General features: G+C 54.7%; 1 protein-coding gene across 1 annotated transcript; it reads right to left on the bottom strand.

The window, feature by feature from the left end:
- Nucleotides 1–803: 803 nt before the first annotated feature.
- On the bottom strand, nucleotides 804–21,026 carry Grk2 (G protein-coupled receptor kinase 2). Its single transcript, XM_052193440.1, has 21 exons — nucleotides 20,638–21,026; nucleotides 9,614–9,690; nucleotides 7,500–7,573; nucleotides 7,278–7,379; nucleotides 7,084–7,158; nucleotides 6,867–6,928; nucleotides 6,276–6,327; nucleotides 5,933–6,024; nucleotides 5,470–5,569; nucleotides 5,309–5,387; nucleotides 5,095–5,225; nucleotides 4,757–4,851; nucleotides 4,581–4,688; nucleotides 4,349–4,415; nucleotides 3,969–4,069; nucleotides 3,246–3,312; nucleotides 3,068–3,163; nucleotides 2,657–2,819; nucleotides 2,372–2,508; nucleotides 2,170–2,283; nucleotides 804–2,080 (listed from the first exon to the last, which is right to left on the bottom strand). The coding sequence occupies exons 1-21, from the start codon at nucleotides 20,748–20,750 to the stop codon at nucleotides 1,916–1,918; spliced, it is 2,070 nt and encodes a 689-aa protein (XP_052049400.1). The 5' UTR covers nucleotides 20,751–21,026; the 3' UTR covers nucleotides 804–1,915.
- Between the last annotated feature and the right edge of the window lie 660 nt (nucleotides 21,027–21,686).

Below are 21,686 nucleotides of genomic sequence, written 5' to 3'. Positions count from 1 at the left end.
AGGGTGAGGAGTTCAAGGCCATCCTTAGCTACACAGTGAGTCTGAGGCTAACCTCTGCTAACCACCCAGACTGTTCATAGCTCCAGGGTGCAGTCACTGAGTAATCTGGGCTGTGCTAAGTTGAGGCTGGCCTTTCGGGCCCAGGCCTGGCTCCTTCCGTTGTATTATTGCTGTCTTAAAATACTCACACGCATTTGACTATTCCTGGTTTTAGAAACATCTCTACTACTGTCCACACTAATGCTGGAGGTCCAGCTCAAATGCCATTTCATCCAAGACCCGGCAGTATCTGTCCCAGAACTATCCCCTCCTCTGTGCACCCACTCCTGCACGGCGCAGGAAGGGCAGTGGTGCTTCCATATTGTGACTGGCTCCAAACACCTGGAGCAAGGACACAGGGGAAAGAAGTTCATTCTCAGGAGAACAGGCTTGAAGCTGAGGTACTCAGGCCCAGAGACCCCAGGAGAAGTTACACAGTGAGACCACAGAGAGGCCAATGTCAGATAGTCAAAGGCCCAGGGGATGCAGTGTAGAATAAACAGATGTGTGCTGAGAGGAAGTGGAGATTAACATAGTGCTTGACATGCAGGGGCCACTTGCTAAGACTAATACGTCCCCAGCCATTCCAAACACAGCAGCTGACAGGGACTATGGGCCACTCCTGCTTATGTGGGAGGTGGGCAGAATAATCTACTCCTTCCAGGGAGGGAGGGATGGGTAACTAATATTCTCCCCTTTCAGGCCCCAGACTGAAGTGACTGAAAAGTGGTCACCAGGCACAAAGAGTCTGAGACAGCAAGGAGTCAGGCACCATTTTTTATAAAAACGCATAGTCTCATTTTCCACTCTTTAAAATCACATTCAAAAATCGGCAAAGAAACGCCCCAGAAGAGAGTAGACAAGAAGGGAGGGTGTGCCCACCCATTCCCAGGGGGAGAGGGCGCGACACCACACACAGCTGCGCGACTGGCACGAGGGGGCATGCGGTGGGCAAGGTGGCACCTGTGGGCGGTGGCCACTGACATGACATGGGCTGGGGGCTGGACAGTGTGGGTGGGGGCACACTGACCAGCCAGGACAGGGAGGGCTGGCCCCAGCTGGGTTCTTATGCTGTGCCACCCACCTGCCCAGGCTGTCCCACTGTGGTCCTAGGCAGGTGAGCCTCGCCCAGCCCAGGGTCAGGGATCTCGGTTCAGGCCAGGCCAGTGTGGCCCATTCCACAATTGCCTTTTCTGTGCTCCTGAGTCCAGGCACACAACGGGAGGAAGAGGGGACTTGCAGGGAGGCCAGCAGCAGCCACTGCCAACAGCAACCTCCTGATGAGGCAGTGGTAACACACAGGCTTTTCCTGAGCAAGGACCCAGGAGACCGTCACTGTGGGAGACCTCCAAGTCTGAGGAGACAAGGGCCTTCTCTCACCAGTGGCAAGAGGGCAGGACAGCAGGGGTCTGTCCCTCTGTGGCATGGGAGCTGTGGTAGGAAAGTTCAAGTAGTATCCCTGTGTTGCACCTTCCTAGGCAGGGGTGCTGGGCCACTCTGTTGGGCCACAGGCTGAGCACAGCCCACAGAGCCAGAAGTGACACGCCCACTGAGTGTGACTTCACCCCATGGAGGGGCAAGAGGGCTGCTGAGGGCTGCTCCTCTTCCCTGTAGGAAGATACTGGGAGCAAGGACCCTAGGGAGGTGAGGGTGGGGACAGGGCAGGGGTGCTAGACAGTGGCTGGGTTGGTGGCAGCAGGAGCTGAGGCAAGCAGGCCCCTCCCTGGGGACTGGGCCAGGCCGGGGCCACAGGAAATCACAATAATTACAAAATAAAACCTTTTCCGCTTTGCGGGAAAACAAATAATAAAAATTCAACAAAATAAATTAGAGGTTTATAAAAGGCGGGTGGGCAGGCGGGCAGCAGATGGGTGGGTCAGAGGCCATTGGCACTGCCACGCTGGATCAGCGGCACCTTGCTCAGCTCCACCACAGGCGAGCGTGGCTTGTTCTTCATCTTGGGCACTCGCTGCACCAGCTGCTGGGCCTCACGGTAGGCATCGCGCAGCTCTTTCTTCCATTGCACCAGCTCAGGGTCACTCTGTGCACACCCAGCTCGGTCAGCCTCTGCCGGCCAGGCGCCCGCCCACCCACCTGTACCCTAACCTCACCCCCCTCACCCCCACTTACATCACACTGCAGGACAAACTGCTTGCCACCTCGGATCTTAAGCAGGAGACACTTGCGTTCCTTGATCTGTGTCTCTTCCACCGACTGGATCTCTTCCATGGTCAGGAGGCTCTGCTGCAGGGCAGGAAGACAGCGGGCTGTGAAGGAAGGCCCTAGGACTCACCCTGTGCCCACACCATGTCTTACCAGAACCTTTTCTTACCGGAGCCTCGCCTTCACCCCTCCACTCAAGCCGGTTGGGGAACAGGTAGAAGTATCGCCGTTGCCACTGGGTCAGGAAGGGGTTGCCCATCTTGGACATGTAGCCATGCATGATGCAGTCCTTACCCAGGGCATAGTCTGCACAAGAGATGCGATGCAGGTTCAGCACCCTACCCCCACCCAGCCACTTTCTGGCTGTGGTCTTGGTCAGTTTCTTAGCAGAACCCGCTTCTCATTTCCGCAGTGTGAAACAGGCCTGGTTTCCCCCATGGTCATAAGTCCTCACCCTCCTCGTGGCCCAGCTGTTTGTTTTTGGCCTTCTTCCGTGCCTCCAGCCGGTCTGTCTCAGCGTTGATGGTGTCAAAGACAGTCTCTGCCACCTCTTGCTGCCACCGCTCGGAGATGGTGAGAGGGAAGTTGCGGTACAGTTCCTGGTCACTGTCCAGTAACTTCACCAGGTGGACGTGGCAGGGATACATGGAGAGACAAAGGGCGCCAGGACAGTATTAGCCACAGGCCTGTGTGGGCCCTAAGCTAGGGACGATCGCACGGAACCCCCATCCCCAGGGAGGCTGGGGGATGAGGAAGTATGACCTACAGTTCACAGGGTAGCCACAGGGTCTCACAGGGGCAGAGGCGGCAAGGGCCGTCCAGACCAGGCTAGGCTCTGGGCTTAGAGCCAAGCAAGGTGCAGTACCTTGATTCCTTTTGTGTCCTCCTCATCGAAGGAGCCAATATCGAAAGCGTCAGCTGCATTCACCTCCCCACGTGGGGGGATCAGTGGAGGAGGGTACTGCACAGAGTGAGCAGGGGTTGGCCATCAACATGGGTTAGGGCCATGGAGTCTCCCATCCTACCCCTGGAGAGACTTTTACCTTCTGTAAGAAGACCATCTGCCAGTCCAGGGAACGGAAGAAAGGACTTTCTTTTACCTCCTGAGCCCTGTGGAGAGACATACCTGTCACCTGGGCTCTGCACCACCCAAGTTGAGCTACGCCCAAACTGTGGGTCATTAGCTTAGGTTTGACTTCCAACTCAGCCACTTTTTGGCTTTGTGGCCTTAAGCAAGTTCCATAGCTCGCAGCCAGTTTGCTCAACTCTAAACGGGAAAAGCAGTTCTTGCATCCTGGGACTGGTGTGTGTTTTAATTCTATTTCGTCTGATAATTCACCAATATCCCAGTAGACCTACAAAGTTGCTATCAAGCTGGGTGTGGTGGGACACACCTTTAAATCAGAAGCAGAAGTGTTTAAGGCCAGCCTCAGCTACAGAGTAGGGCTAAGGAGGCTTACATGAGACCTTGTCTCAAAAACTACCCCATTCCTCTAGCTCATGCAAAAAAGGTCTTTGCTGCAAAGGTTTTTTCTGGACTCTTTGGAAGCTGACCCTCAGTTGGTTCCAACTGTGACACACACAGCCAGCCCTGCCACCTTGAGGACACAGGGCCATGACCTCTCTCGTGAGCTCCATGGAGGGGCTCAAATGACGGACACAAGCACTGTTCTAAGGGGGCACAGCCAGAGGCCCAGGCAGGCTGGTCCAGCAGCCCACAGCAAAGACTGAATATGGCTACATGGTGGAGAGGCCAGGATACTCACCCACGGCCCAGACAGCCTAGTCTCCGATTGACATCCCTCTGTAGCAAACCTTCCAGCAAGGATCGGAGTTCAGGGGAGAAGGAGTCAGGCAGCTCAACAGCCTTTCAGGACAAAGAGAAGGAGGATGTCAACAGAAGCCAGGAAGACAGAGCCCTTGGCTCTGGGGGAGGGTTAGAGGCCAGCAGAAGGAGATGAGGCCCAGCTTCCTACTGGTCCTCAGCAAGTGTAAGCTCTGACAGCATAATAAGCAAGGCAAGAGGCTACAGGGCAGGCAGCCTGTCCCTTAGGACAGAGAAGGGATCACTGGCCAGAGCTCAGCTGGCCAGAGAGAACCAGGAGTTCATGCACCATGTGAGTCTTCACTGGAGTCTTACACCTACCATTGTCAATGTCATGCGGTCAATCTCATGCTTGTCTTTGGTCTTGTGCTGCCGGAAGGGGCTGTGTCTGGACAGGAGTCAAAGACCAATGTCAAAGAGCAAGAATGGGAAAAGGGAGATTGACTGACGGAGGAGTGAGCGCTGAGGGAGGCTCCACCTCTAATACCCAGGCCATACAGGGCTCTCCACCCTGCTTCCCATCTGGATTGGCCATCTGGGATAGCCTACTTACCCCCGCAACAACTTGAAGAGCATGCATCCCAGGGAGAACCAGTCCGCACTGCTGTCATAAGCCACGCCCTTCTGTAGGACTTCGGGGGCCATATACCCGTGTGTGCCCCTAAGGGAGCACAGGCTCTAAGTGAAGTGGAGGAGGGCTGGAAAGGAAGGGAAGGGCTAGGCACTTACACACTGGCATGAGGCTTCTTCTTGGAGAAGTCACAGGCTAGGCCCAGGTCCGAGATTCTCACGTGGCCATGCTCATCCAGGAGAATGTTGGCTGGCTGTGAAGGAGACCCAGAGAGCTGCTGAGCGAGCCAGGATGCGGCCAGCTTGGGCCCTCACCAGAGGGAACTATAGGTTTTTGGGACAAGGCCTCAGGTAGGACACCCGGCCTCTCTCCCACCCCATCCCATCACAACTGAACTCAGAAAGAGGCTCAGGCAGGAAGGGGAGGACGGTAAGACAGGGAGATAGCTGGCCCTGTTGCAGGCCTAGAGGGAGAGCTGGTGGCAGCAGCCCCTCACCTTCAGGTCCCTGTAGACTACAAAGCGATTGTGCATATGTTCAAGGCCCAGGATGATCTCAGCTGCGTAGAAGCGCATGTCGGCTTCAGAGAAGACTCCATGCTGAGACAGGTGGTAGTGCAGGTCCCCACCTGAGGGGTAGTCCCCCAGGTGAGACTCAGCTTCCTGCCCAGGTCCAGCCCTAGGTCCGCCCCCTGGCTGGTCCTGAGCTCACCGTTCATGAGATCCAGGATGAAGCTGAGCTTGTCTGGTGTGTGGAACGCATACGACATGCACACGATGAAGGGGCAGTCCTAGGAGGGAGGGGAGGAGAGCTGAGGCTGGCTGAGGCCGGGTCAGAGGTCACCGTGGAGGCCCGCCTGGCCACCCACTCACCCCAGTGCTGACGAGGGAAAGCATGATCCGCTCGTTCAGAGCCAGGGTCTCTCCCTGCTTCATCTTGATGCGCTTCTTGTCCAGACACTTCATGGCGTACCTGTGATGGAGGAGGAGGTCAGCTGTGTCAGTACACCCTGCGGGGCAAAGCCCAGGGCTGCTTCAGCAGACCAGATGCAAGACAAACCACGTGACACAGCCAGTGCTTTAGAGAGGGCAGAAGGTACTGGCAAGTTAGTCTCTGAGGAGCCTGAGGGAGACAGGACAGCCAAAGCAAAAAAGGAAGGAGGGGACAGCGGCAAGAGTCACTCGTAGGCAGAGATTCAGGGATGGCAAGCTTGGGACACTGATCCCCGTGACAGTGACAGCCTTCTTTAGAAGGCCCCAGTCCCTCATGACACCTCTAGAAGCCTGACTCCTCCCTCGGGCACCCCACCCAGTGCCAGCTGATCAGGGTGCTCACATCTTGCCTGTGTCTGCTTTCCGGCACCCATAGACCTCACCGAAGCCCCCACGCCCGATGATTCGATGCACACTGAAGTCATTCATGGTCAGCTGCAGAGTGGCAACAGCCAGGGTCACTGCAAGCCTCCTGGGCCCCACAGCAGAGGCATTTGGGCAGTAGGGACAGGCCCTGGTACCAGGGTCTCCACTCCTGTGATCTAGACACACACTTACCTTTCCCCAGCCTCTCCTACTGCCCCTCCCATCGCCCACCCCCAGAGCCGCCACTGTGGGGCTGACGCACAGCCCTGGCCCTGCATGTCCCCAAGGCCCCTGGCAGGCAAGCCCCTGAACACACTCACGTGGATGTTGAGCTCCACGTTCTTCCACTGGCAGAACCGTGTGAACCTGTCACTGGGAAAAAGGAGGACACACACTCAAATGAGCATCAAGGCACTGCAGTCACCAGTCTGTTCCACCCACTGCTCTTCCAGGGTCCTGACACACGGACATAGAGACATCCTGGGCTATGGTTAGCTCAGGCCAACAAGCCTCAGCAGCCTGAACCATGTTGTCCTGCTGGGATTAGAGAGAGGGTCTCCAGGCAGACCTGCACCATGGTGCAGCACCTGCTGCTCACATTCGCAGTGATGTCACCTCCTCAGCCCCTGCTGCCTATGACTGGGTGGCTGTGACTGAAAACGCTGTTCCTAGCATTCTGCCTAGACGCTGGCGGCTCACACCACAGAGGCAAGTGTATACTTCTAGTCAAGCCCTGCCTGGACCCTGACACTCCATAGCACAGAGAGACACAGGGTGGGAGAAGAGAACATTGGATCTATGTGACCTCCCAAGAGTCCCTGTGATGGGACAGAGTCAGACTTCACACCTGGCCGCTCAAAGCCAGAGCATGCGGCTGTCCAAAGACCGCTCATCTTGCTTCTCCTCCTTACCTCTCAATGAACTTCTGGAACACATCCCCTCGGAGGTTCTGACAAATCTCCTCAATGTATGGCTGTGTGGAGAGGGAATTGGTGACCAAGTTTATGAGCCCTGGTGACCCAGGTCCTGCATCCAGCCCCAGGCTCCAGGGCCCCAGCTGTCTGAAGGCAGGAGGGCCTGATCTGGGCAGACCGGGGGCAAGAGGAGAAGTACCCAGCACGCACGAACCTGGAAGAGATCTGGAGGCACCTGCTTCTTCACCAGGTGGCCCTGGACATGCTCCGTGGCATTCTTTGAAAAGGGCTGGAGAGGACAGAGGTAGCTATGACTCCTATACAAGGCCCTTTCTTCCCTTCCAGCCCCATGTTGCTGGGGGTCAGTACATGAGGTCACACCCCAAAACAGCTGACCAGGACACTCACATGTGAGCAGGCCAGCAGTTCTTTCATGATGTAGGAGTCAAAGATCTCTCGGCTACGGACTACTCGTTCCTCCTCTGTCTCCAGCTTCTCATATTTCTTGATCTGGTGGAAGGAACACCCACAGATGATGGTCTGTGGCCAAGGCATGAAGCTAGATGCAGGGGCCTCAGACACAGCAAGGTGCTTATGCACCGTTATCTCAGTAGACCTCGCCCATCTTACCTCTTCATAGAACTCCACCAAGGGCTTGGCCTCTTCCAGATGGTTCAGGCAGAAGTCCCGGAAAAGCAGGTACCCTGAAAGCAACCAAGTCTGGTTCTGCTGAGCCATGCACACCCTCCTCTTAGGGGCCTTCTCATCACTCTGAGTGGAGTGAGCCTGGGGATTCCTGGACAAAACTAGCCAGGGCAGCAGCAGAGATCCTCTGTACTGCAGGAAGGCTCTAGGTACTGTGGCCACTTAGGCTGCCACCAGTCTAACAATCCCAGATCCCAGGTTAGGGTCCTTGTACTTCTGCCCTGTTCCCAGAATCTGCCTCTGCAGATGACAGCCAGAGAATGCTGGCATCGTGGTCAGGTACAGTGAGAGTGGGGTTGGCTCTGGCATGGAGTTCAGGGCAGTGCATGTGGTGACCCCATCTGTGCTGGGGACACTGTCTGCTATGGAAAGCAGTAAGGTTCTTGGTAAAGACAACAGGATGGACAGGTCAGGCTATAACAGGAGGGAGACGATAACCAGGACAGAGAGTGCCCTCCTTCAAATATAGGTGATTTTCACAGTATCTCTGACCAGAAAGGCAAGTCCAATTGGGAAAACTGAGGCTCAGGGACACCTGTCATAAGAACTCAGAGCTCTTCAATCCACTGGAGGATCCCTTGAAAAGCCAGGCCAACAGTGGAAGTCTCAGAGTAGCTTCCAGATGGCAAAGGTGAGAGTGGCTCCCCCCTCAGGCCTCTAGTCCAGCAGGAATGCCTGAGGGTTTTGTTGTTATTGTTGTTGTTGTTGTTGTTGTTGTTTTGGAGACAGGGTTTCTCTGTGCAGCCCAGGCTGTCCACAAACTCAGAGATCTGCCTGTCTTGCCTCTACCTCCCAAGTGATAGATTAAAGGCCTGTGACAGCACTGCCTAGCTGGGGTGCCCAAGTTATGCTGGTGGCCTCCTATGCTCTTAGGAGCACTGCTGGCCTCCTAAGCTCTTAGGAGCACTGCTGGCCTCCTAAGCTCTTAGGAGCACTGCTGGCCTCCAATGCTCTTAGGAGCACTGCTGGCCTCCTAAGCTCTTAGGAGCACTGCTGGCCTCCTAAGCTCTTAGGAGCACTGCTGGCCTCCTATGCTCTTAGGAGCACTGCTGGCCTCCTATGCTCTTAGGAGCACTGCTGGCCTATGTTATTAATGGCCTCTAGTCAGGTTTCTCTGCTAATGCCTAAAGCCATCGATTCTTCTAAGGGAAGTCTGGTGGAACCTTTCAGGGACTTATGAACAAGGTCAGTGGAGAGAGGCTTGGTATTACAAAGCACTCTTACTGACATCACTGACTCAGGCCCATCCCGTCTGCCGTGGGCAATTGGGCTCAAGGTCCCATTTCTCAGATTTGAAAAATATGAGACTCAGAGAAAAGAGGCAACTTGCCCCAAGCCAGACAGTACAGACCTGTACCCCCAGGCTGTGTTCTTACTGCTGAACTAAGGCTGACTTCCAATGCTGATCCTTCCAGGATGCCCTCAGTTCCATACTGAGACCCCATCCCTAGGACACTCAAATCTGAGGCCCTGGGTGGGATCTCACCCCAAGCTTTCCCTTTAGGTTGGGCATTGGGTACATAGCATGATACTTCTAAGACAATCCAAATTTATACTCCCCCCCAACACACACACATATATACCAGAGGAAGGATGGACCAGCTCCAAGGCAGGTTGCTCACTTAGGGCCTGGGGGGGTGAGGGGGGTGTGAAGGGTGGAGGCGGGGCCAACCACAGCTCCACAGGCACCACAGGAAGGGCCCCGCCTCTTCCTGTCAGTTCTACCAACGGCCCAAAGCAGCTGTGGCTGCGCCAAGGGGAAGCTGCAACTCTCAAAAACAAAAACCCCAAAGGAGGAACTTCCCTGGCGCCTGGGGAAGACTGATGGGTCCCCACCCCCACCACAGGGCTGCCTGGGCAGAAGCCAGGGGCTGGGCTGGGAGACACAAAGGGTCACAATTCTTTACTGGAGGGGGAGCCTGAGTAGTGGGGAAACTTCTGGGGCAGGGGCATAAGGCACAAGCAGAGGCAGAGTGGCAGGAAGCTGAGCCGGAGCCCTCTTGGAGAGACCTCAGGCTGAGAGAGGTGTCTGCACTTACCTAACTTCTGTGAGAAGATCTTTTCAAAGGTCACTTCTCCTCGATCCTCTAGATACTTCTGCATGACGCTGCGGATGCTGCAAACCAAGGAGTGCAGTGAGCAGGCCACAGAAGCCTCGGGCTAGAAGCCTGGACCAAGGCACTCATTTTCTAAAACAAATTTATTATTTTGTGTGTATGAGTGAGTGTGTGTGCGCACACACACACACACATGTGCACCTACGGTATATAGAAGTCAGAGCATGACTCATGGGCGTTGGTTCCCTCCTTAAATGTGAGTCCCAGAGATCAAACTTAAGTCTTCAGGCTTGGCAGTAACCCTTTACACACTTTACTTCCTTTACCAACTGAGCCATCTCTTCCAGGTATTTTTTTTCTTTTAAAGATAGAATCACATACATCTGGTGGCTCACACCTTTAATCCCAGCAGAGGCAGGTGGATCTCTGTGAGTTTGAGGCCAGCCTGGTCTATAGAGTGAGTTCCAGGAAAGCCAGGGCTACACAGAGAAACCCTGTCTGGAAACAAATAAGCAAACAAACAATGCTAGAATGCCATACTATAGTCCAGGTTAGACCCACAGCAGCCTCCTACTTCAGCCTCTCCGTGCTGGGATTACAGACGAGAGCCACCATGTCTGTTCTGAATGGATCCACTCTTAACTCAGTGTTTCCGTGTTCTCCAGGGACTCCCAGCCCCTCAGCTAGCCTGGTCACTCATTCTGTCCACAGGTTACTTCAGAGGAATCCAAGGTTATGATGACCAGCAGAGCCTCATCTGTGCCTACTGCTCGCAGAGGTGTGTGTCACACACTGCCCCTTGCTGACTCTGGGAAAGCCAGGATTTGTCCATTGGTCGGATACTGGATAGAACAGAATGTGGCTGTGTTATGGTCTGGCAACGGAAGAACCAAAACCCTGATACTTGTCAAGTTCAAGACCAGGACAAGGTCATGAGCGGCGGCCTCGGAGCACCCAGCTCTGTATGAACCCATCCATGTGACTCCATGACAAGCTCGCTGACAGAAAATTAGGTTGGTGGGTACTAGAGACTCGGGGGAAATTGCCAAAGGGGCCATGGACTTTTTGTTGTTTGGCTGGTTAGTTTGTCTGTATAGGTCAAAGGACAACTTTTGGGAGTCAGTTCTCTCTTCCAGTATGTGGGTCCCAGGGGTTAAACTTGGTGTCCTTTTGTTTGTTTTTGTGTTTTACTAGCTGAGCTATGTCAGTAGCCCAGGGGGCGGGTTTCCTTGGGAAGTGATGGATGCTCCAGGTCAAGGCGGACGAAGAAAGTGAACACATACAGAAAACACTGAATTCTGTCTTTACTTTTTGCTTTTGTCTCAGAGAGACAGGGCTTTGCTGTTGTAGTTGAGGCTGGCTTCAAACATGTAGCAATCCTTTAGAGTGCTGGGATTACAAGCATATGTTACCACGCTTAGCTTTGAATTGTAGTCCTTAACCAATTTATATTGTATTTCATCTTCATCCCAGCACTCAAGTATATCAGGGGTTCAAGGCCAGCCTGGGTTACATGAGACCCCGTCTCAAGAAAAGAAAAGTTCAAGCCTCAGTTTGTATGTCCCTAACATTTGGATAAAAAGATGTCCCCTGTAAGACCACAGCAGAAAACCTAGCCACCAAAGTTCTTGAGACAATCTCCACAACCCCACCTTGTTTATTCATTGCAACACTGCCTGGCCTGGGGAAATCTCACTGAGCTACACTCCATACTTGAGAGGCCTCCTGTCTCCACCCTTCTCTAGACCTGCCAACCTGTCCCAACAGTCAGCTCTGGTCACATCTAGCCCCACTAGCCTGGTCTCTTCAGGGAACACACAGCTGCCCAAGTGCCGGCACCAGAAGCTGGGGGAGCGCCAGGCCAAGTTCTAGAGAACACTTGGAACCCAGCAGGTCTGCGAAGGAAACTGAGGCTCCCTCCATGCCACAGTCCAGCCTTCTGTACTTGCCTCTGCTTCCCACAGAATCCCTAGCAGGTTAAGCACAGGCTGGCCTGGTCATTTAGGCATTGTTCATGGCACGAGACCCACACCTACTTCTAGGCAGGTCTTTCTCTCTGGTACAGCCCCCTGGAACATGTTATCAGTGGGTGCTGAAGCCTTGGGGGCCTGTGGTCAGACCAGCTCTGGGAGGTGGGGAGCTGCTGTGAGGCGAGGTGGACCTTTGCTGGCTTCCTGAAGTGCAAACAGGATGTCACCAGGTGGTAAAGCCCAGGGCAAAGGGCTGGGGTATTAATATGGGTGAGGAAAAACTGGCCCAGCAACAAAAGGCCCACAGGACAGAGAATGTAGAGCAAAACTGCATGGAGAGAGGTCAGGAATGGGGTGCTGGAGATTTCAAAGCCAGAGTGTGGCCTGAAGGGATGGCCATTGGGATGCAGGATGTAGACAGGGCAGAGACTTCATGTGGTCACTACGTGAAAAAAAAGTCCAGGTGGACGTTGCTAAGGTGAGAGGAAGTGGGGCTGGGGAGGTGGCAGAGGCTGCTAGCTGTGGGTACAGGAAGGGTGTCTGTAGCCCTCCCTGACACTCTGAGCTTCCAAGTCTTTGGAAAGATGACAGCTCCAGTTCAAAGTGAAACTGGGGAAAGTGGTGTTAGTGCACCAGTCTCCAGGCCCAGCCCTTCCAGGATCTAGCTTTGTTGGCCTTCCTCCAGAAAGGCCTGTCAAGATAGTGAAGCACGCTGAGCTAGCTGGCCAGGGCCCAGTCCTGGAACAGCCAGCGACCCTCTCGCCTACGGGCTGGGAGACACCACAGGTCCACCAAAAGCTGTTTCTGACAGGAAATGGGGCTCTGATCACCAGGCCAGGCCTTGGTGACTCTGGGCTTCCAGCCTGCAACTCTTACCTAAACTCAGGCTCTCCCATACTGTTGCCTCAGAGCTGTTCCCTCTGGGGCAGCAAGACCATTCCTTGGCAGAGGTACCAAGGTTACATGTGCCCTTCATCTACACTGGGCCAACTTCTCGTCCTGGGGACCACCCACCATCAACATACTTCCCTGTCTTCAGAAGACTCAGAGGGACTTGGGATAGGACAGACTAAACCTCACAGACACATATGAACAACAGGAACTTGGAGAAAAGCTGCTAGTCTGAGAGCGAGTCCAGCTGGGTGGTCTGTACCTAAAATCTCAGCACTCAAGAGACTGAGGCAGGAGGTTTTCTCAAACCTCCTATCTCAAACAAAACTGAAAACGAAATAAATCAAACACAGCTTGCTCGGCCTGTAGATGGCAGCCTGGCCAGGCGGCCCTCCACATAGGAGGCTGGTCTCTCAGATGTCACAGGAGAGTGGCAGTCCTGACAACCTGGCAGGAGAGCACAGAGACAAGAAGCTCAGGAACCTGCACAACCAGGTGCCTGGACCTCATCTGGCAGACAGCCCAGGAGAGTGACTGTCACCACCCCCCAAGTCTTGGTCCACAGTGCTCTGCTTGTCACCTACTCTTTACATTCCGGGACATTTTGGTCCACAGACAGACAGAATATGAAGCAGGAAAGTGATGGTGGAGGTGTGTGTGTGTGTGTGGGGGGGGGCAGCTTGTCAGTTCTCCATGCAGTGGGGAGTCAGACATACAGGCTCAGGTAGAGTAAGGTGGGATATATGGACAGAAAGATGTAGATGACAGGCAAAGACCCCAGCTGTTAGGGAGATCTCACCAGAAGCAGAGGAGGGCACTGGGAATGGGAGCCCTGGGTACCACTGGGATACCCTCCTAACCCTATACTGGTTTCCTGAGAACTGACAAAGCAGGCTATCTTGGCTGAAGGCATGCCCACACAGAGTCGGGGGACATGGCCTAGAGCAGCTGAGATATGGGTGTACAAAGGTGCCTAACAGAGACAGTGCTTGGTAAAAGACCCTGCCTTAGACAGCCAGTGGCCAACGAGGAGCCTGAGACCCAGCAGGAAGAGGACCTCAGGCTGGAGACTGTCCTTCCTGTGAAGGCTACACCCAGGCATGGCTGTATCGCTCTTCCCAGCCCACAGTACCTCCTTTTTTTCTTAAAAGAAAAAAGTCTTTTTAAAATAAAATAAGTACTACCCCAAAACCAAGCCTAAGGTCAGCCTGGAGCAGAGCCCTTGAATGGAAGGCTCTCCAGCATGGCCGTTTTAAGGTTTCCAGTGTATCCGCATGGAGTCAGAGGCTATGGGAGCTGACAGATTAGAAAAGGTGTCAATGGACCAAACCCTGGGCCAGGAAGCAAGTGCAGGCTTGCCTGGGAGGGGCAGCCGTCTCCTGGATGGGCCCCTGGTGCTGGCAGTGCCTGAGCATGTGACAGGCACCTTTCTCCCCACCCAAGCCGATAACCCACATGCATCCAGGGCACATGGTTCTCAAAGCCCACGCTTAGGAAGCCGAGGCTAGCACGCAGTAAGTTTCAGTTGGTCTGAGCTACAGGACGAAGGGCAATTAAGACTGCCACTGCTGTGTGGAGGAGACAGCAGAGCCCCTTGTGCCTTAGTGGCTAGAAGGGCACCCTAGCCAGGTTTCAAACAGGTCTCCCCAGACCCCCCAGGAGGTCATCACAAACTGTGTTTCTTTACTCTTTTGGCATATGTACATATGTGTGTGCACATGAATTCTGGCACACGTGCATGCAGATGCAGGTACACGTGCTCATGCTTACAGAAGACAGAGGTTGCTGTCAGATGTCCCCCTTAGTAACTATCCACATCATTTACCAAGGCAGAGACTTTTATAGAACCCAGAGCTGGTAGCAGAGCTACCAAGCTTGCCCGAGGGATCCCATGTCTCTGCTGTTCAAGTCCTGGAATTACAGCTGGGCCATAAGCTAGCCGGGCCCTTATGTAGGTGCCGGGGTCCATATTCTAGACCTAATGTGTATACAGCAAGCTGTTCTCTCCACTGAGCCATCTCTCCAGCCCTATTTTAGTTTTCTGGTATAAGGTCTTGCTATGTAGCCCAGGCTGCCCTTAAATAGCTATCTTCCTGCCTCAGCGTCCAGAGTGCTAGACCATGTCTCTCCATGCTCACTCGGCTAAGCTGGTTTCCTCTTTTGCAAAACGAAAGTGTCAAGGAACTGGACCTGTTACTTTTGTACTACATATTGGAAAGCTTGAAAGGTCTAAAAGGGAGGGGTGCTCCTGGGGTGCCCAGTTTTCTGTGCCACTGTTGGCCTGTGCTTTCCCTCTTAGACATTGAGACATGGCTGCCCTAAGCTTTATGACCTGGCACTCCACAACTCCTAACTGCCTACTTAGAACATGACCCTATGCTATGCTAACCAGTCCAGACTTGTTCTGTACTCAAAGGAAGGGGCTATGGCCAGGCAGTCTCGTAGAGGCAGAGCAGTGGCCAGAGCCGGGCCCACTGGCAGGAGGTGAACTAAACAGAGTGGCTGCCACTCCTCTGGCCCAGAGAGCAGTTTTAAACACTCCCATGGCTCCACCCTGGGCCACAGAAGAGAGATACCGGTTCTGCCAAGGAATTGAGGGCATCTAGGCACTAGCGTGCTTCGTGCCAGGGTGACCCACCCCATCCCCATTCCTAGCACCTCTAACAGCTAGGGTGCTTACACAGTTTGAGGAGTAGGCCTGGCCTGCCTTGAGGAGTAAGAAGAGGGTGCTTCCTCTCTCCTCAGTGACTAAGGTGACAGTGAGAGAACAGGCGGGGAGGGAGTGGCATCTAAAGAGAACTTCTCGTAAGAAAGGTACCATGTGCTTCAGTATGAGAGCCAGCCCCACTCTGGCATAGTGGCCTAGTATGTCAGGCATGCCCTCACAGATGACCCACGCAGGATCAAGGGAGCTCAGCTATATGGACTGGAGGGCCTGCAGGAAGGAGTCTGAGGCAAACACACCCATTTGATAGTGAGGAGACAAGGAGTGGAAGACTCCTCAAGGCCACCGCACTGCTCTGGAGGCCCACAGTGAGTAATGTCTCAGCAGGGGACAGGTGGGGGCCTCAGAGGAACAGGGCAGTACCCAACTTTTCTACCTCGCAAGGCATTAGAACATGGCGGCACATCTCCCAGGAGCCTGCAAGGCTGGGAGGGATAGTCCTGGCTGGTACACAGATCTGGTGTTTGTGAAATGGTGACATTGGCGCTGTGACCAAGAAGCTGGTGCAGAGGCTATGGGTCTCCAGGCTGGTATGTCTCGGATGGCTACATTGGGACCTGCCACACTCTGGGAGGGAACAGCTAACAAGCTGTGGCTGTAGCTAAGGCATTCCCTGGTGGCATTTCCAGGATCCTGGCACAGAGGTAGCAACAGCAGGAGGAAGTCCCCTGGGGCTTCTTATTAAGATTTCTCAATGACTCTCCCAGGGGCTCAACAGTGATCTCAGAGCTCAAGGACAAGGCCACTACCAAAGGGGAAAGACGGATTGCAACCACCATGTCCACTAAACCTAGCAAAGGACAACACTGGCTGACACGGAGCCCCTGGTCAGTGTCTGGCAAAGCCCGGATCCCCAGGTTCTCTTGCAGGATGGCCAGGAAGACACACTTCAGGCCTCACAGACAAGATGTAAACAGGCACCCTGCACCTTACTGCCTACAAGGACATCAGGAGTTGACATCCTGTCAGTGTGCACTAAGAACACCATTCTAAGGGTCCTTGCCCAGCAGTCACTGGAAGGGGGTTGTCCCCATTCCAAGTCTGGGGCACCTTCCACCCTCAGAGAAGTGACCCCCACTTTATCACCAAACACCCACGTCTGCATCACCAAGGCCGCCCTTTTCAGTAAGCAGTGATGCGAGACAAGATGTCGTTATAGAGAAATGCTGTTGCCAAACGCCTTACTTTTGGGATCTCATCTGAAGTGGGCCTGAAATAACCTAAGTGTAACCGTGCAGAAGAAGAAAGGGCCTTAGGAGCCAGTGCGGGGAGGGTGGGGAAGGGGCCCAGAGAGAAACAGCGGGTATGATGGAGGCTGTGCATGCCTCAAAATCCACCCATGCTCCTGGCTCCCGCTGTTTGTTCCACAATATCCTGAGCGCGGCAGCCATGTGCAGGCAGCTGGAACTCCCTGGGGCCCCCAGGGCTCTCAGCTTCCTACACAGCAACCTGGGCACAAGGAGAGACTGCTGCAGAGTGTGTGCCTGCACTTGACGTCACCCAGGATTTACTACTAGCATGGATTGTGCATTAATAGGACACATCATCCCCAGGCTGACAGAGCCCAGATTCCTGGGCTCAGATCCTGACCTGTGATGCTCACGCCCCCCTCAAATCCATTTACTGAGTGCACAGTGGAGAAGCAAGCGGAGCTGAGCAACTTAATAGCAAATCCATGAGAGCCTCACTCCGGAGAGGAGGACAGATGGGAAAAGGCATCTCAGAGCCATTCCCAGGGAGCAGTTGCAGCTTCAAAGGCCCGCAGGGATAGACTGCAGAAAAGATAATCTTGTTTTCAGGGGCAGGAGGGGGTGGGCCGCTGCTACTGGAGTGGAATGTTCTGGTAAGGGGTAAAGGCTGGCAACCGCAGGCTTTCTGCTACTGATGGAGATGGACGTGGAGGGAGGAAGAAGAGCAGAAGCCTTCTCAGCTCGCCTTCCCCCACCAATCTAGGCAGGAAGTCCTGGCTGTAATGAGTTAACAGGAACGAAGAAGCAGAGAAGGAAGAGTAGCAGGGTCTGGGGAGACCGGGGAAACAAGCACAGGGCGGGAGGGCGGGCAGGGGCAGGCAGCATCAGAGGAAGCTCGTGGTGGGGGAGGGACCAGGAAATTGCCCAGAGAACCAGAAGGCTGCAAGAGGCACCCAGCTCCCACATGCTGCTGCTGGGGCTGCCACTGTCACTGGGGAGAGCAGGGACATCTCCTGGGGACCGCCCAGGTAGGGCTCCTTACCAGGAGCCCTGAAATTAATTACACAGGGCCTCAGTGGTCATATTAAGCAAATGATGATAATTATAAGACTGCAGCAGCTGCTGGAAAAGAGGCAACAGCTTCTGTAGGGTGAGGACCAGACCTCAGTCCCACAGGCCTGGGAGGTCATTGGCGAAGGACCAGCCCCCTTGTTTTACCAAAGCAGATAGACTGAGGCAGGGCTAGTCAGGATAAGTGTGCTGGATCCAGTATGAGCTGGTATTGCAGGAGTAAGGAGCCAGGACCCCGTGTTCTATCCACACAGAACCTCCTCCTGAGAGAAGGCTGGAGATGAGTCTTCTTCCCCAGATCCTCTAGGTGACAGAAGGAAGGGGAGATCCTTCTGCCAAGTTACAGTGGCACTATGCCCAACAGTTCCCAGTCCCCAGCCCTGGGAAATAAGAGCTGTGATGCCAGCCAAGCTTAGCCAAGCCACAGCCCTGGGCACCAGTCACAGAGAGGCTGCCAAGATGGCCTACCCCAAAGTGGGAACAACTCCCATTGCCATACTGGCCCAGGAACGAGCCCCACTGCCTCTTTACCCGACCCTGGCTTCAGGGTGGGGAAGCAGGGCCCTGCGTCTGATGGAGGCCCTCGTCTAGGCATCAGCTCGGCCGGGGCAGCCTGTTTCTGTCTCAGCAAATGGCAAATGGGTTGGGTCTTGTGTACCGTGACAGGTGATGATACCAGAAACTGCCCTGCTACTTTCAGGCCACCACCCCAGACCCACAGCTCCCACGACAAGTGGTTTCAGCCATCCCAGCCCACAGACCAATTGTATGGGAGTGGGAGGAGGAAACAAGGTACAGACAGGAAGAGTACTGTGTCAGGATCCCAAAGATCTGTGATCTAATCCCAGATCTTCTGTGTGACAAGCCTCAAAGCCTCGGTTAGCAAATGAGGAAAATACTACCTGCTGGGTCAGCCAGTGTCCCAGAGTTGTGAAGACAATACACTTCACAAATTGGGACAGAGCCATGATTATAACCACCTTCAAGGAGAGATATTTGCCTTAATAGTGTGCAAAGTGCATCACGAAGGGGACCTGCTCTCCACCATGGGAGGCGTGCATGCCTCTAGGGCCATGGCCACTGCAGGGTGACTCGTCTGAGCATACCAGTGGTCAGGGTTAGAGACTCTGAACCATTCACAGACTGAGCGGCTGGTCCAACAACATACTACTGGTGGTAACCCTGCCCCTGTGGTGTTGTTTTCTAAACTCAACAGCCTGCTTCAGTTTTGCTCACAGCTATTACCCCATCCTGGTACTGTTGGCCTTGCCAACTTCACATGTTGGTTTTTGGATCCACTGAGATAACAGATGTCAAAATAAATAATGAATTATTAAACTTTCCATTCTTATTCAATCACATCACATCATAACTGCCACCATATGAAAAGGTAAAAAGAAAGAGAACCAATTATCGGGGTTCTTGAACACCAGCAAGGAGACGACCCGAGGTGGGATCTACTAGGAGCAATGCATTCTGGGGAAAGATTGTCCAGACATAGAGAATTCTAGAAAAGGTACCACCTCAAACTTTGCAGACCTCCCACCTGCAGAAGAATCCCATGGCTGTGGCCCAGGAGAGCTGGACAAGCACCCGAGATGCTAACTGCACCTCCCCCACTCTTCCCTTTAAGTTTTGTCATTTCTGAACTCATTTTCATCCTAACTGTTGCTGCCCCTAGACAGCCCCAGCTGACACTCAGTCTAGTTCCTGTTTTGAGAAATCTGATTGCAAATGTCTTAGAAAAAAAGGGGGGGGGGCCAACGGCCTCTTCAAAACACAGACCATTTTTTCCTCTACTGGGCTTGGTTCTCAGTCAAACTGAAACCCAGTGTGCAGCGGCTGGAGGAGGGACACAGTGAGAGCAGCCCGCCCGCAAACTGCCCACCTGGCTCTAAGGACTGAGGCCCCAGGAGGCCTATTTCACAGTGCCCGCTGGAAAGAGAACTTGCTCCATGTCCTATGGCAGAGAATGGCAGTAAAATCAGGGCCATTGGCTGCTAAAGGGGTCGGCATGAGAGGCTGCTGGGACTGGGCTCACCACCCACCATGAGGCATCTGGTGGGTGGAGGCCAGGTACCACTATGAATTACCTGGGTGACATTGCCCAAGCCATCCAAGTCTCAGTTGTTCTCTCTCTCTCTCTCTCTCTCTCTCTCTCTCTCTCACACACACACACACACACACACACACACATACACACACACACTGTTCTATGGGAACAAAACTACACCTGTCTCACTCACTCTCTGGTCTCTTGTGCAGTTCAAATGGAAAGATAAGTCTATTTGCCGTAACAGACTGGACAAGCCCCAGCTACACCACTCACATCCTGCCCCGTTCTGCACCCACATCCTGGACAGTTTAAACTTTGATACCAGGTGCGATGACATCAGTTATCTTGCAGAGAAGTGGCAGCCCGGTCCAGCTGCTGTAGGATGGGAGGTCCCTTGGTCAAAAGTACCCATAAGGAACCACAAGTGGGGAAAAGGGTAAAGAAGGGACTTCCCTCACCGGAGCGCAACCCTCAGGGATGGTACACTGGTCTGTCCCCAGAAAGCACTCTCAAACCAAATCCCATAGTGACCCTACCATAGGGGAAGGGAAAAAAAAAGTCTCCAGATTGGTCCTCTTCCCTCCACAAACCTCACAAGAGTGTTATCCACTCTACAGGGAGAGGATAGAGAAGTGGAATACCAACGGGAGGTGAGTGGGTGCTGGGAGCAGGAGCAACAGACTGTATGATACAATCGGGTAAACAGAGGCAGGTTTGAGGAAGGGAACCACAAGGGAACACAGAGGGTAGTGGGCATAGCCAAGCATCAGGGTGGAAAGAAGGCTGCAGCAGAGTCAGGGGCTGACAGCGACCAGGCCGGGCAGTGAGATACAGGAAGCGGCAGGGCGGCCCGGGGAACGCAGCTAGGAGCTTGGACTTGGGGCGCCCTGGGCTTGCGGACACCAAGCCTGCGGCGGCGGGGACAGAGGAAGTCTCCGGATCCTGGGGCGGCCAGGATAATGGGGTCTCCGGGGCAGAAGGTCCCCGGAGTAAAAGGGGTTCCCGGGTCCTGGGGCAGCCGGGATAGTGGGGTCCTGGGGCAGAGGGTCCCTGGGGTACGGTATGCCGGGGCGGCGCGTGGGGCCCGGCACAGGCGGGCTCACCTGGGCTCTGGCAGCAGGATCTTCTTGCTAGCGCGCGCGGCCGGCGTGGCCTTGCTCTTCTCCATGGCCATCAGGTAGCTCACATCGGCCAGCACCGCCTCCAGGTCGGCCATCTTGGCGGCGGCGGCGCTGTTCCTCCCGCCGCCCGAGGCTCCGCTCCGCTCCCGCTCGCTCGGCCCGGCCCGGCCCGCGCGGCTTGTCGGCCTCGGCGCCGCCGCCGCCCCGCCCGGTCCTCGCTCGTCGCCTGCTCAGAGGCGGCGCCGCCCCATGGCGCCGGCTCGGGCCCGGCCCGGCTCGCGCTCCGCTCCCGCCGGGACTGCAGTCGGGGCGCCGCCGCCGCCGCCACCACCACCACCACCACCCGCTCGCCCGCGCCCCGGAGCTGCCGCCGCCGCCTCCGGCCCCGCCTGCCGCGCACAGCGCCAGCGAGCCGCCGAGGGGCCGAGCCGGGCGGGCGGCGGGCGGGCGGGCGACAGCGCCCCCTAGAGGCCGCACCGCTCGGGTCCGAGACTCTGGTCTCAGTCCTGGTCTGTCACCCAAGTCTTGCACCATGGACTCTAGGACGACCCCAGACCCCAAGCCATGACCACCAACTCAGATCCCATCTCAGGATGCTAGCTAGACTCCACGCTCCTACTAGGGCGTTGACCCAAGACCGTGGATTATAACAAGAATCCTGACACCGACCAAGACCCCATACTCAATTTTCTGAACATTTCTATCAGAATCACATCATCATTACCACCCCTGACTCCTGACCTGACCAGATCTTGGATGACAATCCTAACTTCAAACTCCTAACAGGACCCCAGACTCAGACCTTGGGTCACTCTCCTGACTATGTACACTTGTTCTTGTTTTAGAGAGGGTGTCCCTGTGTAGCCTTGGCTAGTCTATAACTTACTATGTAGACCAGACAGCCCACTAATTCGCAGAGATCTGCTTGTCGCTGCCTCCCAAGTTCTCAAATGGATTAAAGGCATAGTCCATCAAACCACACTCTGATGAGGGCTGAGCTTACTGATTAGCTGATTGATTGATTGTGTATG

This window comes from Apodemus sylvaticus, chromosome 1, assembly GCF_947179515.1.
Source record: "Apodemus sylvaticus chromosome 1, mApoSyl1.1, whole genome shotgun sequence".
NCBI classification, from domain to species: domain Eukaryota; kingdom Metazoa; phylum Chordata; class Mammalia; order Rodentia; family Muridae; genus Apodemus; species Apodemus sylvaticus.
Note: the sequence above shows the minus strand (reverse complement) of the source record. Positions and strands in the feature narration are given on the sequence as shown.

Bases quoted from the DNA above. Each gene is read 5' to 3' on its own strand.
- Grk2 (XM_052193440.1), bottom strand. From the start codon at position 20,750: ATGGCCGACCTGGAGGCGGTGCTGGCCGATGTGAGCTACCTGATGGCC. The intron at 7,159-7,277 runs GTGAGTGTCCTG...TGTCCTCTCCAG, and splicing joins AACTGCTGGCCTGCTCACAT to CCCTTTTCAAAGAATGCCAC. The intron at 6,929-7,083 runs GTTCGTGCGTGC...CTCTCCACACAG, and splicing joins TGCCTCCAGATCTCTTCCAG to CCATACATTGAGGAGATTTG.